This window comes from Trachurus trachurus (assembly GCF_905171665.1).
Source record: "Trachurus trachurus genome assembly, chromosome: 23".
Lineage (NCBI taxonomy): Eukaryota > Metazoa > Chordata > Actinopteri > Carangiformes > Carangidae > Trachurus > Trachurus trachurus.
In genome coordinates this window covers 9,153,059-9,168,197 of record NC_139912.1, presented here as the reverse complement: position 1 = coordinate 9,168,197, position 15,139 = coordinate 9,153,059, and the positions used below count along the sequence as shown (strand labels likewise).

General features: G+C 42.9%; 1 protein-coding gene across 3 annotated transcripts in view; it reads left to right on the top strand.

Moving 5' to 3' along the window:
* Nucleotides 1-15,139, top strand: part of anks1b (ankyrin repeat and sterile alpha motif domain containing 1B) — a 232,954-nt gene that overhangs the window by 105,003 nt on the left and 112,812 nt on the right. For all 3 annotated transcript variants that reach the window (XM_083999607.1, XM_083999606.1, XM_083999608.1), the window contains one exon: nt 8,042-8,198. In XM_083999607.1, the coding sequence (XP_083855733.1) occupies nt 8,042-8,198 (157 nt within the window). The remainder of the gene's footprint in view (nt 1-8,041; nt 8,199-15,139) is intronic.

Here is a 15,139-nt window from a genome sequence, read left to right as displayed (position 1 = left end):
TGTAAGCATCCTCTAAAACTATTCCCTGTTTCATGATTGAGATATAAAAAGCTGAGTACCCATAAACGTAACAAATGGGAAGTCATTTTTAGCACCGTGAGCCACCAGTAAATGTTCTGCCAGGTACACAAAGAACAAGGAAACTCATGGGTGAGTCAGTCACTGAGTCCAATTTTATTTTAATGTATTATATATATTTTTTTACTATTCTTTTTAGGGAAACAAGTGAAAATATAAAAAATAAATTGCATAGTATAAATATTCTGTAGTTGCTTGGAATTTACGACGACGGATGCATACAGAGGATGTATAAATTGTACAAGTCAATACAGTATACTATGAATTGATATAAGACATAATAGTTATAAGCTCCATTAATGTATAATGCTAAAAAAAAAAAGGATTTTGAACTGGATGCAGTAAAATTTCTCATCATGACATTAATGTGACAGAGAGTGAAAGGCTTCCTCATTGTCTCAGAGCGCTCATGTCATCTTAACCTGTTTGTCAAAGGATTTATTGTATTTATTAAATACAAACAACATCTCCTTCAAACAGCCAGTTGAACGCGGTAAAAGGTTTGGTCACACAGCAGCCGACTCTCCGTCAGCAGCCTCCTGCTCCGGCTGGTTTGCCGTGTCAGTGGGATTAAGCGTGGAGCCGAGGGAAGCCACAGTTTGAGCTTTTGCTCAATGCAGCAGCCATCACGGGGGAATGTGGAGGGTGTCGGTGTCCCCTGGGTGGCTCAGCTAGCTGATTTCTGTGGGATTAGCCAGTCATGGATTCTGCAAGGCAGTCCCTGCTATGACCAGCCTGAACCTCTCTCACTATCTCTTTTTCTCTCTCTCTGTCTCTCTTTTTTTTCTCAACCACTGTTATTTTTTATCTTTTTCATTCTCTAACAGTTAAAGGAATTTGGGAAACACATATTTGCTTTCTTGCAATCAAGTGTAGGAAACTGTTAGCTCGGCTCTGTCTTAAGCAAAAATAAACACTTAAGACGACTAAATACACAAACAGAAATATAAAGATGATGCTTTGTGCTTTTAGGGGAGGATTAAATTCAACAATTTCCTGGCAAACAAAAGCCAACAGCATAGAAGCTGTGCACAGCATCCTGAAGACTTGTTGTAATAGAGAGATAGGACAGATTACATGAATCTGTACCTGTGTGAAAACAAACCTGTGATCACTAACCAAATCTTCCAAACTACAATAATAAAGCATTGAGGTGCCGGGCAAACTGGCATCAGTACATAACACCACCACCACTATGCCTAAATATAGCCTCACAGCCCAAATGGCCCGGCCGCAAACTCTTCACCCTGCTGCCAGCCTGAAGGCTAAAACAGGCTAATTAGCACATGCCACGAGATTGCTATCATTCTTGAAGAGTGTGGCCTTTGATTTTCTTTTCTTTCTTGATTTGTCCATCTCTTGTTTCTTGTTCAGTATATCTCTCTCTCTCTCTTTCTCTCTACTGTCCCCTCATGACTGCACCTCCCTCCATCTCTCCCCTCAATGAGGCCCTGAGAGGCTCCATTGTCCTCTCTGGTGTCCAGCCCTCCTCCCCTTTTCTCTCTAATCAAATAGCCTCCATGAGGAAATACCAGCAAATTATAGCCTCTATTCATATCTGATGGCCTATGAACTCGGTGTACAGTGTATGGACTGGGTTGTGACTTTTACAGTACGGAGCTAAACAGACAAGAGACAGAGGAAGAGAGAGAGTCATGCGATTAAAATAGAAGTTCCTTGGACGTGACCAGAGCAATAACACTTCCGATTTGTGTTATCAGCTATGCACACACACACAAGCTCACACACACACAGAGTATAAAACTTTACCAGACTCAGTTATGCGCACATATCGAGGAGGAAGCAGGCGCATGCAGTAAGCTCTCACATGAGCTCACATGTTAACTGCATCAAACGGACACCACGCTGCGTTAACTTATTACACAGATAAAATCACACACCATTACATACAGTGCAATCCCTCCGTCATGTGTGGTGCCGTGCGCTGCCCTTGCACACGCACACATACACACACTCAAAACTTTTTAATCTGGCATCTGCAGTTGGAGGAGCGCTGCGTACGACCTGCTAATTAGTGGCCAGAGGAGGCCTCTGTTTGTCGGCTCTCTTCCTGTTCAGCTCAGACACAAGTTTCTCTGTGTCCTATCTCTGCCCCAGAAGATAGAGAGGGGAAAGGAGGGTGGAGGGGCAGAGGGGAGGGAAATGAATGAAGACTGAGTGTGTTTGTTTGTTGGAGGGGACTTGCTGCTCATATCGCGGTTGCGTGAAGCCTCTTCTGACAGTTTTTAAAGCCTCCTGACCTCTTCGGGGCTGAGAAGAACGGAGCGGCTGGGGGATACCGTCAAAAGATCAGGTAGCTAAAACCTGTTGTCACGCTGCTGCTGGATTAATTTCAACTCCACATTCGGGTCCTCCCAGGCTTCACTGTGGATTTGTGAGTGTGGAGTGTGAGGGATTTTTTTTCTTGCAGCCACTGTCCTGGTTTGAGAGCGAGGGAATTGCTAAAATTTTCAGCTCGTTTTCAGCTCACTTCGATGCGGCTGAATTGGCCATTTTCCTGTCCTGTTCCATCGCCGTCCTCTCTGTCAGAAATAGAGCTTGTTGCCTGTACTTTGTGAGTCTTTTCCTATTTTGTGTGTGTGAGGAAATCTCTGCTCTAAACTGCCCTGCACTCCCACTTCCTCTGCTTCCCTTCCTCAGCTCCAACTCATTTTCCTCTTTCCCGCTCTGTCTGTCTGTCTGTCTCGTGCTCGCCTCCTTGGGATTCGCTGACACAAGCCCCAAAGTAAGTGTTGAGTTGAATCCTGCATCCTTTCATCTACCTGTGTTTTCCTCTCCCTCCCTTTCTCTCTCCCTCCCTCTCTCTCTGCCTCTGTCTTTATGCCAGCCGATGGTTTTTGCTACGCCTGTCAGCTTTGGCCTCACTCTTTCCCTCTTTCTGTTTCTTCCTATAAGCTGTTTGGGTGGAAGCTACAGATTTCGACTAACAGGAATAATTTGAGATGACGTAGAAGTGACGAAGATGAGATAAAAGGTAGAAGTAGTGATAAAGGGCAGGGAAAAAATAGCAAGAGCACAAAAGGCAGAGCGAGAAATTAATTGAAAGTACAGGCTATTCTCTGTCTCCTTGTTCTTTTGAAGACAATTTCAGGCACATTTACTGAATCATTTCCTTCTTTTTATCCATTTTCTCTCGCTCCTATTATTCTATCTTTCCCCTCACTCCCTGTAGACATTACAGAGGAATCTCTTTCCTGAGTGCATTTTCTTTTCACTGAGCTTCCCTCATGTTATTAATGAGGCTACTCTACCTGTGGCACTTTAAAAACTTCTGATTTCATTGTTAATTCATGATGACATCTTGGTAATTACTGTAAACACTTGGGACCGTGGTTGAGAAGATTGGTGGCCCCACTTTCACATATTTCTTTCATCCAGCATGATAACGCTGAGGCTTTATTGCCAATCTGGACTGTATTTCCCATTAACCTTGTCACTTCCTCTTGCAAAGACAATGGTTCCACTTGTTTCTGTTTCCATTTCAACACACTTTGACTTCTAGGAACTGCCTTCACTTGGAAAGCTTTATCTCCAGTTTTCTTTTTTCCTCTTTTTCTGAAGAACTGCACCCTCTTCCAGCTGCGTGCCATGGAGCCATTTCCTGGTAACACACACTGTGATTGGGCTTACACATGAAACTGGGTCTCTCAGGGGAGATCTGGTCCTGCAGTGACCTGGTTACTGTAAATCCATGTATACGTGCAGAAGGTCCACAGATGAATCTCTCCTACCTACTGACCTTATTTTTAAAGCATAGATTATTTCCTTTAACTGCAGTACTAATAAAACAGACTATGTACTGTAGTATACAAATAATAAAAGTGGAAATCAATCTTGACTTCTGCAGGCTCCATCTCACTTAGCGTCTCTTTTAAAGCAGTGCTGTCAAGCAAAAAGACATCTCTTACCTACAAATTTGCAAACTCGGCAACCAGTCTCTGCATTTGCTTGGAAAACAACTCTGTCTCGTAACGTTCTGTTTTTATTTCATATCGTGGTGAATGTGCAGGTCACAACTTGTCCATGAGAGCGTTTTGGAGTTGTTGGATTGTGTATTTGATGAGTTTGATGAGGGGAACAAAGAAATCCCATTAGCCTCCGTAGTGTAGCTCTGAGCAGCTCGCGACTCTGCTCCGCCGTTCTAAAAATAGCTTGCACCGACAATTAAAGGTAACGAACCTACTGCTAAAACTATAGGGATTATATCATTGGGCCAATTTGCCAAAATGTTGAACTATCCCTTTAAGGCTCTTTGTCCCTCTAAGTGACCATAAGAATGACATAGGATGTTTAGTATATTTACATTTAGCCAAAACCGCAATTACTGACTAATCATAGCAAAGAAAAGACATAACCACAGAAAAGACCCCAGCCTCTGTTGTTACAAGTCTCTGTACTCTATGACATACTGTAGATGTCTGATCAGAATTTAATGGCAACCGAGTATTAGTAGTAGTAGTAGTTTAGATGTTTCCATTTGTACTGACCAATCGACTAACATGCATTACTCAAAGTATTATTAAAACTGATTGTTACAAACCCAGTTACACATATAAATGTCCTTCTAGACGAGTACCAGGTGGAGATATCGGGTCTTGTTTATCCACTCCAACCCAGGGTCCTGATTTCCACGACATTTAAGAAATCAGTGATGTTAAGTGACTCGATGGGACGACCAGCTTTTCCAGCGGTCTCGCTTTTTTAGGCTGAAGTCACAAAATTAATGTGAAGATGATTCATTGCGTTTTTAATCGGAGCTGTCAGATGAGTTAATAATTTGGAGCAGAGTTTTTATGACCCTGAAAAGCAGCAGTGAACTACAGTAGCAGCAGCTCTTTATGACTCCATCAGAGAGCTCCCGGCCTTTCCTTCAGCCCTATGAGTGAAATCTGCAGCTAACCAGGCTGTCACGTTAAATCAGTGTCAGTCGAAGCCCGGCCACCTGCAGAGTGAAGACTGACTGGATCTCCATTAGTTTGTAATGGAAGTCTAATTGAGTGCTGATGGGAGGGGGGGGGCGGGGCAGCGAGGGTTTTTTAGTTTGTAGGCCTTTAATAAAGTGTGGTGCAAGTGAGAGGAATCATCAAGAGACTGATTGCTCCATCAGCCAGAATGATTAATCTATTTTGAGTGTGCACAGTGTGTGATTGATGGCCCGGTGCAGTCTGGGTAATGTAGTAGCAGATGATGACAGCAAGAGTAATGGCCGTTGAATTGAGCATAGGGGATTGGCGGCAGAGGGCGGGTGAAAGATATAGGCAGAGGGTTGAGAAAATATATTTGGAGTTGAGGTTGAGAGCGGGCATATGTACACCCACAACTCATCGCCATGGTGACAAGTTTACCACTGATCCCATTAGGAAGGGTACGACCAGGGGCCGGTTGCCAAGTGACACTTCAGAAATGATGATAGAGTGTTGCGTTGTGGGAAAAAGGAAAAAAAAGGCAGACATCCAAAGGCCGCGTCGCTGGAAAGAAATGTTTTGTCTCTTTGGCTGAAATGAGGCTCAACCCTGTAACCTTTTCCCCCTGCTTCACATCACTCACTCTTGTTTTTCATTCTTTCTGGGTACACATCTGCCTCGGAGATAAGGGGACCTTTTGGTCCTCGGCTCACTCTTCCAGCCCTTCGGGGCTCAACCTTTTCACCGATGCTGTTGTAATAAAATAAAGCGCAAACTGAAATTCTCCCCAAATGCCCAGAGAGAGAGAGAGAGAGAAACCTCTGTTATAAAGGCTCCAAAGAAACATTTCATTACATGTTACTCTGTATTAATTGTCGTCAAATAGAGATGCTTTGAGTCCCTTGTTGGTGAAAATCGTTGATGCATTTCATTTCGTATGCAAATTGCAATTTAGGGGCATCTGGCAGACTCGCTATTAAGAGTGACTTTACAATAAGCTACACAAACAAAAAGTGCAACAGCATTGATTAGGAAAAGTGAATGAAGAGCAGCCTTCCCATTAACAGTCTAATAACATATTATCAAGAATAACAAAAGCCCCTTCCCACGTGTATGTGTAATGGGATTTGTCACCTTTATTGTTGTGATAGCTAGAGATTGATGGAGGAGTGGCGGGCCCCACCTGCATCATAAAGTGGATCAATGATTAAAGATGATTAACCACTTACTCTTCTGGGGATTATGTAAGATTAGATTTCCATTTTGACAGAGAGACAGAAAGTGAAAGAAACACCGATCGGGAGCTGCAGCGATCGAGTCTCAGACGAGCTTCGACCTGCAGCTGTTAAAAAAAACAAACTTCTTAACGAGGCAGCTGTGTCTGATCCCGCAGAGTTTATGGAGAGTGAATCTGCTGCATCAAGTTGTGACTCCTGTGTGAACCGCACAGTTGGTTGTTGAGGATCACGCTGAGATTATCGGTGGAGACAAATATCCCCAGGAGAAATGCACCTGTTTTCCTCTCCTGTAGTTTACAAAAAACCCACATTTAGCTCGAACTCAGCAAAGTAAGTGTGTATTAGTATTTGACACTGATATAAATGAGCTATGACGTGTGCCACAGTAACTTAACCTCAACTCCCAGCTTTTGGACAGTTGCGTTTTGTTTGAATCATGACACTTGCAATGCTCTAATGTTAAACAAAAAGAAGAATGATTTCTCTTAGTTTTGTAAAACCTCAGCTGTGGATATTTTGGGAATGAAATGTTTTAGGTTGCCAGAGACAAAACAAACGCTGTCCTTCCTTACAGAACATTTATCAGGTCTCTCATATCTGTTGCTGTTGTTCGGAGGGGATTTTGTGCCCTGTTTCCCAGCAGCTCTTTTTGCTCTTTGCTCTAAAATTCATTCACATCATGTGATGAGACCCTGCAGCAATTACACTGTCAAATGATAGATTTAAACAGCAGCCACCTCTTCCATCAGTTAATAAATTAAAGTAAAGCCTTTGTATCAGAAAAAAATATCACAGGGTTTTCGCAGTGTAGATGATTTCAAGTGCATTGTTCCCATAAACCCTATAAACCTACAGCTGATGGACTTTTTTTCCCCCTACAAATTGCACCAATTCCACTGCAATTTACTGTTCATTGTAGATAATTTACTTGCAAATCAATGTAAGATTGCCTGTGACTTATATCTAATCTTTACTAGTCCCAACAATTTTCGCACAAGTAAATGTCGAAAACTGCTCCTTTTTTTTTTTCTTTTAAGAAAAGCTCCGGCAAAACCTCGGTGATCACAGTGATCACAGAGAACAAAACCAAGGAGTCCTGAAGGGGCCGTTAAGAGACTCTACAATAAATTCTCCTGGATTGAAAAGAAGAAAGAAAACTTTTTCCCTTTCCCTTGGTTTGTAGTGTTTGCTTTGAACCTTGGCCTAAATTTTTCATGATAACTGAACTGTGTGAACGTGGTCGGACTTGAATCCTAGCCTTGAGCTCAAGTGAGATATTACTGAACTGATCTGTTGTGGTTGTTTTCTTTTGGTTTCCTATCTTGCACCTCAGGCGAACAGGTGAACAAAAAGATGGACACTGCGGCTCCTGGATACACACATATAAAAACCCACAACAAATGCCTTTTTTTCCTGTCTCTTTTTTTTGTGCTGTATTTTATATTGCTCTGCTTCTCTGTTGAAGGTCATGAAATCAAAATAACACTCTGGTCCACCATTGTGCATCTGCACTCAGCAAGAAGCCTCTTCACTTTGTTTTCCAAACACGTTTTATTATCATAATACATCACATATGGGTCATTTAAAGGGATAATTGAGCCGTTTTGCTGCAAAATACGATTAATAATACAGTCAGTGGTGTGTGTTTGCGTTTAGCTGATTGAAAACTTCCTGCAGGAGTCATTCAAACTAAATGTGTGTTTACGCATTGGGAAACCAAACTTCCAATCCTGTGACATCTGTTAGTGGACGATGAGCCTCATGTGTCTCTCTCTTGTCTGTTTTCTCTCTCTCTCCCAGGACTCAAAGCGTTCAGCTGAGATCGTCACATCACCGTCTCTGGATGTCTTCCTTCCAGAGGACGAAGACAACCCGTACGAGTCTGTGACCACCGCTGTCACGCGCAAACCCTGCTCCCTCGATATCAACCACCGGCTCAATGCAAGTCCCCGCAATGGTAAGGCGCAAATATCAAACTCAGCTGCAGGCATGCACATGATTAACCGTTTAACCGTTAACTGATAACAAGAACTTTGACCGATTAATACTATCGGTTAATTTTTTTTATTAGCTCCTTATGTCTTCAACTCATGGGGGCGTGTCGACACGTGCAGACCTCCACGTGCCTTCAGTCATATTTCGCAGCAAAAAGTTACACACTAGTACGTGCCACAAGTATGTGCCAGTTCTGCAGAAGATAGGCTGCAAAAAAAAAAAAAAGACGGCCCTGCGCTCTCCAGCCAGTTCACCTGTCAGAGGAGCTCTGCTGTTCCTCTCTCTTCAGTCTAGTGTTTGGCTGCATTTTGTAGCTATAAAAACAGTTCAACATGTGAAGATCATCTGAGCGCGATCAGCTGAGATGTGGCGCTGCTCAGTTGTTGCAGCGCATGTGGGTCTGTGTTTTATAGCGGCAAATAGCAACAACAACAAAAAAACATTGTCGATCGTCCTTTCAGTCGACGATAGAGGATCGGGTAAATCTTATCTATGTACAGCACTTTGTTTTCTGGTACGGTTGTTTTAAAGTGCTATATAAATAAAGTTGAGTTAAGTTATCAGTTAAAGGTTAATAATCGGTTAATGAGCATTGGTTATCGGTCAGAAAAATAATTCAGAATGTGCATCCCTACTCAGGTGCTACCTCGACCTGACCTCGAAAACACAGATGAAACACACACTCATCTGTTCTTAAAGGGTTAGCACCCTGGCACCAAGTTATTCTCCTCAAGGACCGAGTGCCGTCCACACAGTGTCTTCACATTTACTCCTGGTCTTGGATCTGGTGTGAGTGAATCCTGCAGCCTCAGACCTCTGAGCTCGGATTTCTGTTTGCTCATCACTTGTTTGGTCTGTAGCGTTACATACTTCCACTCCCACGACAACAAACACCCACGATGTTGTTCTTCCCTTTTCACTCAGCTCCCATAGCGATGCTACACACCGCAGGTTGTCACGGCAACTGCATCACCAGCTGGTGAGTCACCTGTAGGTTGCCATGGGAACTGCCTTGCTAGTGACACCCTCTCTCCTTCCCCATCAAACCCCCTCTCTCCTCCCCTCTCCCTCCCCGGCCAACAGGAGCTGCGTGCGGCTACTGTAGAGACTTGTTTTCTGTGTGTGTGTGTGTGTGTGTGTGTGTGTTCAAGCGTGTCTCTTCCCACGTTTGACTGTTACATCTCCTCTGTGATTGGCTTCAGGATAAAGGAGAGGTGAACTGTCGATATACAGTAGACTGTGTTTGTGTGTGTGTGTGTGTGTGTGTGGAGCTGGGAGGTTAGCTGCTCTGTGTCAAAGTGTCTTTTGGTAGAAAATTGCTCCACTGACGTAAGTGAACAGTGTGGGTGTCGTCGTGTGTTTGTTCCCAGCTCGCTGAGCAGTGTTACCTGGCCAAATGAGAGAGAGAGAGAGGATGGAAATTAGATTGAGTGAGTGAGACATCACCAGATAATGAAGGAGCAGAAGAGACAAGAAAAAAAAGAAAAGCCAAAATCAGACAAGAGAAAGGAAATGAGGAGGAACTCCATACATTTCCATGTCGTGGGGTAAAATGACTACAAATGTGTTATGCCTCACTGGCTCCAGTCAGATACCGTCTTGTTGCAGAGCGGCAGACGTTAACGAAAGGTGAGAGGGAGTCTCTGATGTTGAGACGGCAGATTAAGCATTCAGCCGATGAAGTTGGAGCAGGGTCGTCTCAGGCTAAGCCAGCTACACCAGTGAGAATCTGTGACGCAGAAACAGGGAAAATCCTGGATTCCTGCTCAAAGTCCGGTCACATGTCGGGCTAATTGGACATGGGTGTGAGTCAGGCTCTCTTCATCTGACTCCGAGGGGAAGGCAACGATGATGAAGAGACGCAGCGAAAGAAGAGGGCTGAGATGAGAGGGAAGAGAAGAGACTGAAAGGGAAGAGCTTGAAGAGAGACTTGGTGCATTACACTGCAAAAAAAAAAGATACTCATCTGGTCTGCTATTGAATCTTTAAATCTCTCGTGGTTAACATTTACAGTGTGCCAATTGGATGAGACAGATTTCATCGTTTTATATCCAAATACATAGATCAGATATTGCTAGTTGGAGTTGATTTAGATGAGTTAGCTACAATAAAGTGCTGCAGGAACAATATACAGTGAGGGAAAACTTTAAATATACCAAAAAGAAAAAACACAGTATATAATAGTAACAGAATTTATGTTTGGACCTATAATCCAAGTGTGTCGAGAACATTTCAAGTAAAAACAGAGGTTTAATACGACTATTAATGACAGTCTGATGAGTTCATGCAAAGTAATAATATATTAAACATGCCTCTCTTTGTAGCTGTAACAGAGGGAGAGCTGTGAATGCTCTCAAGACCCGTTTCTGCGGCTAGCATCCTCACTACTGTGTTTGAAATAAAAAATAAAACAAAACCATATATTTTGGCCTGAATTTGATGAGACGTTCGGGGGCAGACGTCTGTCAGTCTTTGGTTTTAGAGGGATTTATAGCACTTGTTGGAAAGCTTTCAGTGCACTTAACATAACAAGCTGTCAACCTCTCTCTCCTCTGCTCTGCTGTGTGTGGATGGGTGATGACACATGCACACACACAAACGGTGAAAAAGGAAAACAGAGGAGATAGAGTGTACGTGACAGCAAAATGCAGTATGGAATTAGGTAAATCAGACCAATAAACTGTTTTTCATGTTTATTTTTCCTACAGCTGCAGTGCTGTATGAACTGTACAGCAGTCTTGTGAAGGGATTTAAGTCGATACTTAAAGACAGCTACTTGAGATCAAAAGATGTGCATATAGGACTGTAGGTCTTGGTGGATGTATACGCTCTGAGTACAACTCTAGTTTTACTTTCCTTCTTTCCCTTCTGTCTTCCTCCAGCTGCTGGTCTTTGTCACAACCTGTTAAAAGCATCATCCCACTTCTGTCGCTGCTGTTTTCCATGAGAGATCACATGGGGATGTTTTGCACGCCATCCCATCGCACCACATGTCCTTGTGCACACAGTCCGTCACCTTAATGAGTCCTGAGGCATTTTCGTCCTTTTTGCACATCGCCTCAGGGTTACGCTCGTTGCAGAAGACGAATTCCCTTTTTGGATGGAATTTAATTTGCTTTAAATGAGGGGATCCATTTCTTCCAGCACTCGCTGCAGATTTAGATTCAGTTCAAACTTAATTTCTCTCCCTTGCTCTGTATTTGATGATTGCTGCTTTAACCAGGGGATATTTCAAATTTGCTATACCAAAAGCAAACTCCTCAATTAGGCTTGTCACGAAACCAGAATTTCAGTAATAGATACCAACACCAGTGAATTTCCATGATTCTCCATACTTATTCGATACCATGAAAAAAAAAAGACAGAATCCATGTGCTTCTAAATTCACTATGCCTGCTTTATTCATTTATTTATTTATTTAAACTGTTTCACATCAAACTTTCGGTAACACTTTATGATAAGTACACACTATTACCAAGTACCAAGTGTCCTTGTATTTAAGCTCCACAGTGATTCAACAACTTCTCAAACTGCACAGAATTTAAAGAGCAGCAGCAACATGAAGTTAAAAAGAAGTTTGTTTTCACTCTGGTCCAAGCGCCGCACCACTTGCAGAGCTTCATGTTTCCATGATGACTGACCAGAAAAAGACACATGGCATTTCATGTTTACATGAGCTCAAACTTGTGGGGCACACCTGGCAGTTGAGCAGATCGAGATCGCAATCACAAAACATATGGACCACAAGCTCGACTGTAGCTGCACCTCCATCAGCCCCAACAGGAATTGACACAATCCGCCGAGGGCAAAGATGTATATCCGGTACAGTAGCGAAATAAAGCAGGTATCGACATATTTTCTGCGTGTTGGCATCGACTTGGTACCGAAATATCAATTAATAACTGAGGTAAACGGTCAGCTCTTATAGTCAGTCAAATAGGTTTGAACCACAGGATCGTGATGCTGACAGCCAAATTCACAAAAACATAAAAACATCGCAAGTGAGGTGTGATGGTGGTGGTGGAGACGGGGAGACAGGCAGCGAGCGGCGAGGAGGGACCTGCGGGCGCAGCCTCCCAGCCTCCTGTCACGTATGGAGCAGACAGAGAGCGGGGAGCGTTGCCAAGTGGTTAGAGCTGAAGTGCTTCTTTTCTGCTATCAGACGGACTCCTCCCGAGATAAACACACACTTGTCTTCAGCTGGTAAACAAGCTGCTGCTGACGTGTGCAACATGAAAGTGCACATCCGTGTCTGTGTGTGTTTGTGTGTCCTCTAAAACACCTCAAAAGTTCTTCACATTGTCTCAGGTATCTCTGAGAACTTTCTTTTGACAAGCTACAACAACAACACAACAGGAGATCTTGATTTTCTACAACAACAACTGGTCTTCTTCTTACTTTTCCAAACTTACTGACTCTATGTCGGTTGTTTTTTTTTCTTCTTTTCGCTGGTTTGCAGAGTGAAGGAATTTGTGATTCTTAATACTGAATCACAACCACAATCCATCCTCAGCTCTCTCTAGCGGATAAAGCAGTGATGTTGCCATGTCTCGCCCCATTTATCCCACTTATGGTTGATGCTGGAGGCTGAGAGAGGCTAATGGCAGCGAGTGGTAACCCCAGGGCTTTGCCATTAAAAGGATCGAGGACCATTGACTTGTTGTAAGAGAGGCAATGGTGTGTCTTCCCCTTTGACAGCCAGAGGGAATCAGTGTTGTACGGTTTGCACATGCAGACACTTGTAGCCATCTTTAGTCTTTTTTTTCTCCATTCATAGCTCCTCCATTTCCAGGTTTACTTTGTTAGCTTCCAGTGCACTTATTGGCTTCAGTTTTATTGTTTTGTTTTCATTGTCTGCATTCTGGAGTTGTCCTATATGTCATTTCATTCCATTTCATTTTATCAACAAAGCCCGCAAACAAACAAGCAACAATGTGTATGTCTGTATGAACACATCTTGCTGCTCAGGAGCCATCTATAGAAATATCAGTTATTGTGGGCTAACAGCAAGGCAAGGTCCTTATCCAAGTGAATAAGAAAGAGCCATAACTGCACTTGGCTTTCCGCCGATCTGATCGATATTTTGCATTTATGCAGTTTGTGAGATCGGCCGTAATGTCTTAATTCACTAATCGGATCAATGACGTCATTGTCGTAGATTGCCGATGGCTTGTGTTTTATCTGTCTCATTAACTCCGAGGAATTTCCACGGCACCGACATGTTTGTTTGCTAGTGTTGATTTTGCTAGCTATGATTCAAGATTCAAAACACTTTTTATGTCCGTCACATAGTGATAGGGCTCCAAACATAAAGACACATAAACACGTCTCATTGTTGATACTCAGTAGAAGGTACACAAGTTTATACAGTAAATAAACAAGTTATTTAAATAGACATATTGCTCCCACATGTGATTGAATATCATTTTTTTTTAAAAACTCACTAATCAATGATGGGTGATCGGCCGCAAAAATCCTGATTGTGTAAAGCCTAAATTGCACCTTTAGTGGCTACCTGGTAGCTATTACACTTCCATTACATTTACTCATTGTGCAAGTGCTTTCATCCAGTGCCAGCATTAAAGCTTCAGTGCAGTAGGAGACCTTGGTGTGAGCACAAGCAGCATATATTCAGTAACTGCAAGGAGATCAGGAAAAGAATTGCACGCATATTGCATAGTGAGGGTGCTAGTAAAATTTAAAGCTAAAGGTTTCACTTGTGTTACTCCAACAGCACAATTGGCTTGATGTCGCCTGTTTGGATGTTATAAAGCCAACAATTGGCTTAGAGGGGGGGAGGGAGTATGTCTCTTCTAACGTCTCTGCTCTGTCTTTGGCCCTCACCCAAAGCCCATTTGTTTCTGCTGACGGTGTAAATCTGTAAAAACAGGTCAGGAATAAGTGCTTACACTTTTTTTTTTTTAAGTTAACAAATCAAAAGATGTTCAGATTTAATGAATTTGATCAGTGAAGCTGATCTCTGAACTCTACCTGGTACAGTTTTAAACCTGTTTCCTTTTCTCATCTTTGCATTTTCTCAGTATTTGATCAAATTTGAGTGATCCTGTCAAAAGCTCAGATGTATAATTTACTGCCCTGACACAGAAGAGAACATGTGAGAGGAGCAGCGCGCACACACACACACACACACACACACACACACACACACACACACACACACACACACACACACACACACACACACACACACACACACACACACACACACACACACACACACACACACACACACACACACACTGATACATTAGACATACTGTATGAAATGCTTCTTGTCAGAGTAGCATAGAGGCAGAACTGACAGGCTGAAGCACACGCCTGAAAATTGACAGTTTTCGTCTTGTTAGGAGAGAAGGTAGGGGATCGCTGATTTGAACACTTGCTTGCACCAAGCTTCACTTAAACACACTCACTGCTGCACGCACACTGCTGCATGCCCGCAGTAACAAGCCCTGGATCTACAGTACAGAGATCTGTTTGTGAGGCTCCATGCCTTTGCGTCGACACACTCGTACTGTACTCTGCCCGCTTGGCATGCGGAGACGATCTGAATCATGTGAAACTTGTTAAAAGTGTTTTCCCAGACATGATTTTTCACCGTCTCACACACACATGACTCTGAGCATGTGGATGTAAACAGGTGTAATACCTCACCCTACAGTAATCACTTCTATATGATCCTGCATGTGTTATATTATGTATATGCTCCTAAATGTGTGCACTCCAACACAAGAACATATTCCCTTTGGCAATGCGGATTGGAAGTGTTTCCCAGGAGTGAGCCTGAGGCGGATCCAAAGGAAGCACAGTGACACACACACAACTCACATCCATCATCAAAGCCGCAGTGTTGACAGGCTTATTTACTCAAAAGGACAAAAC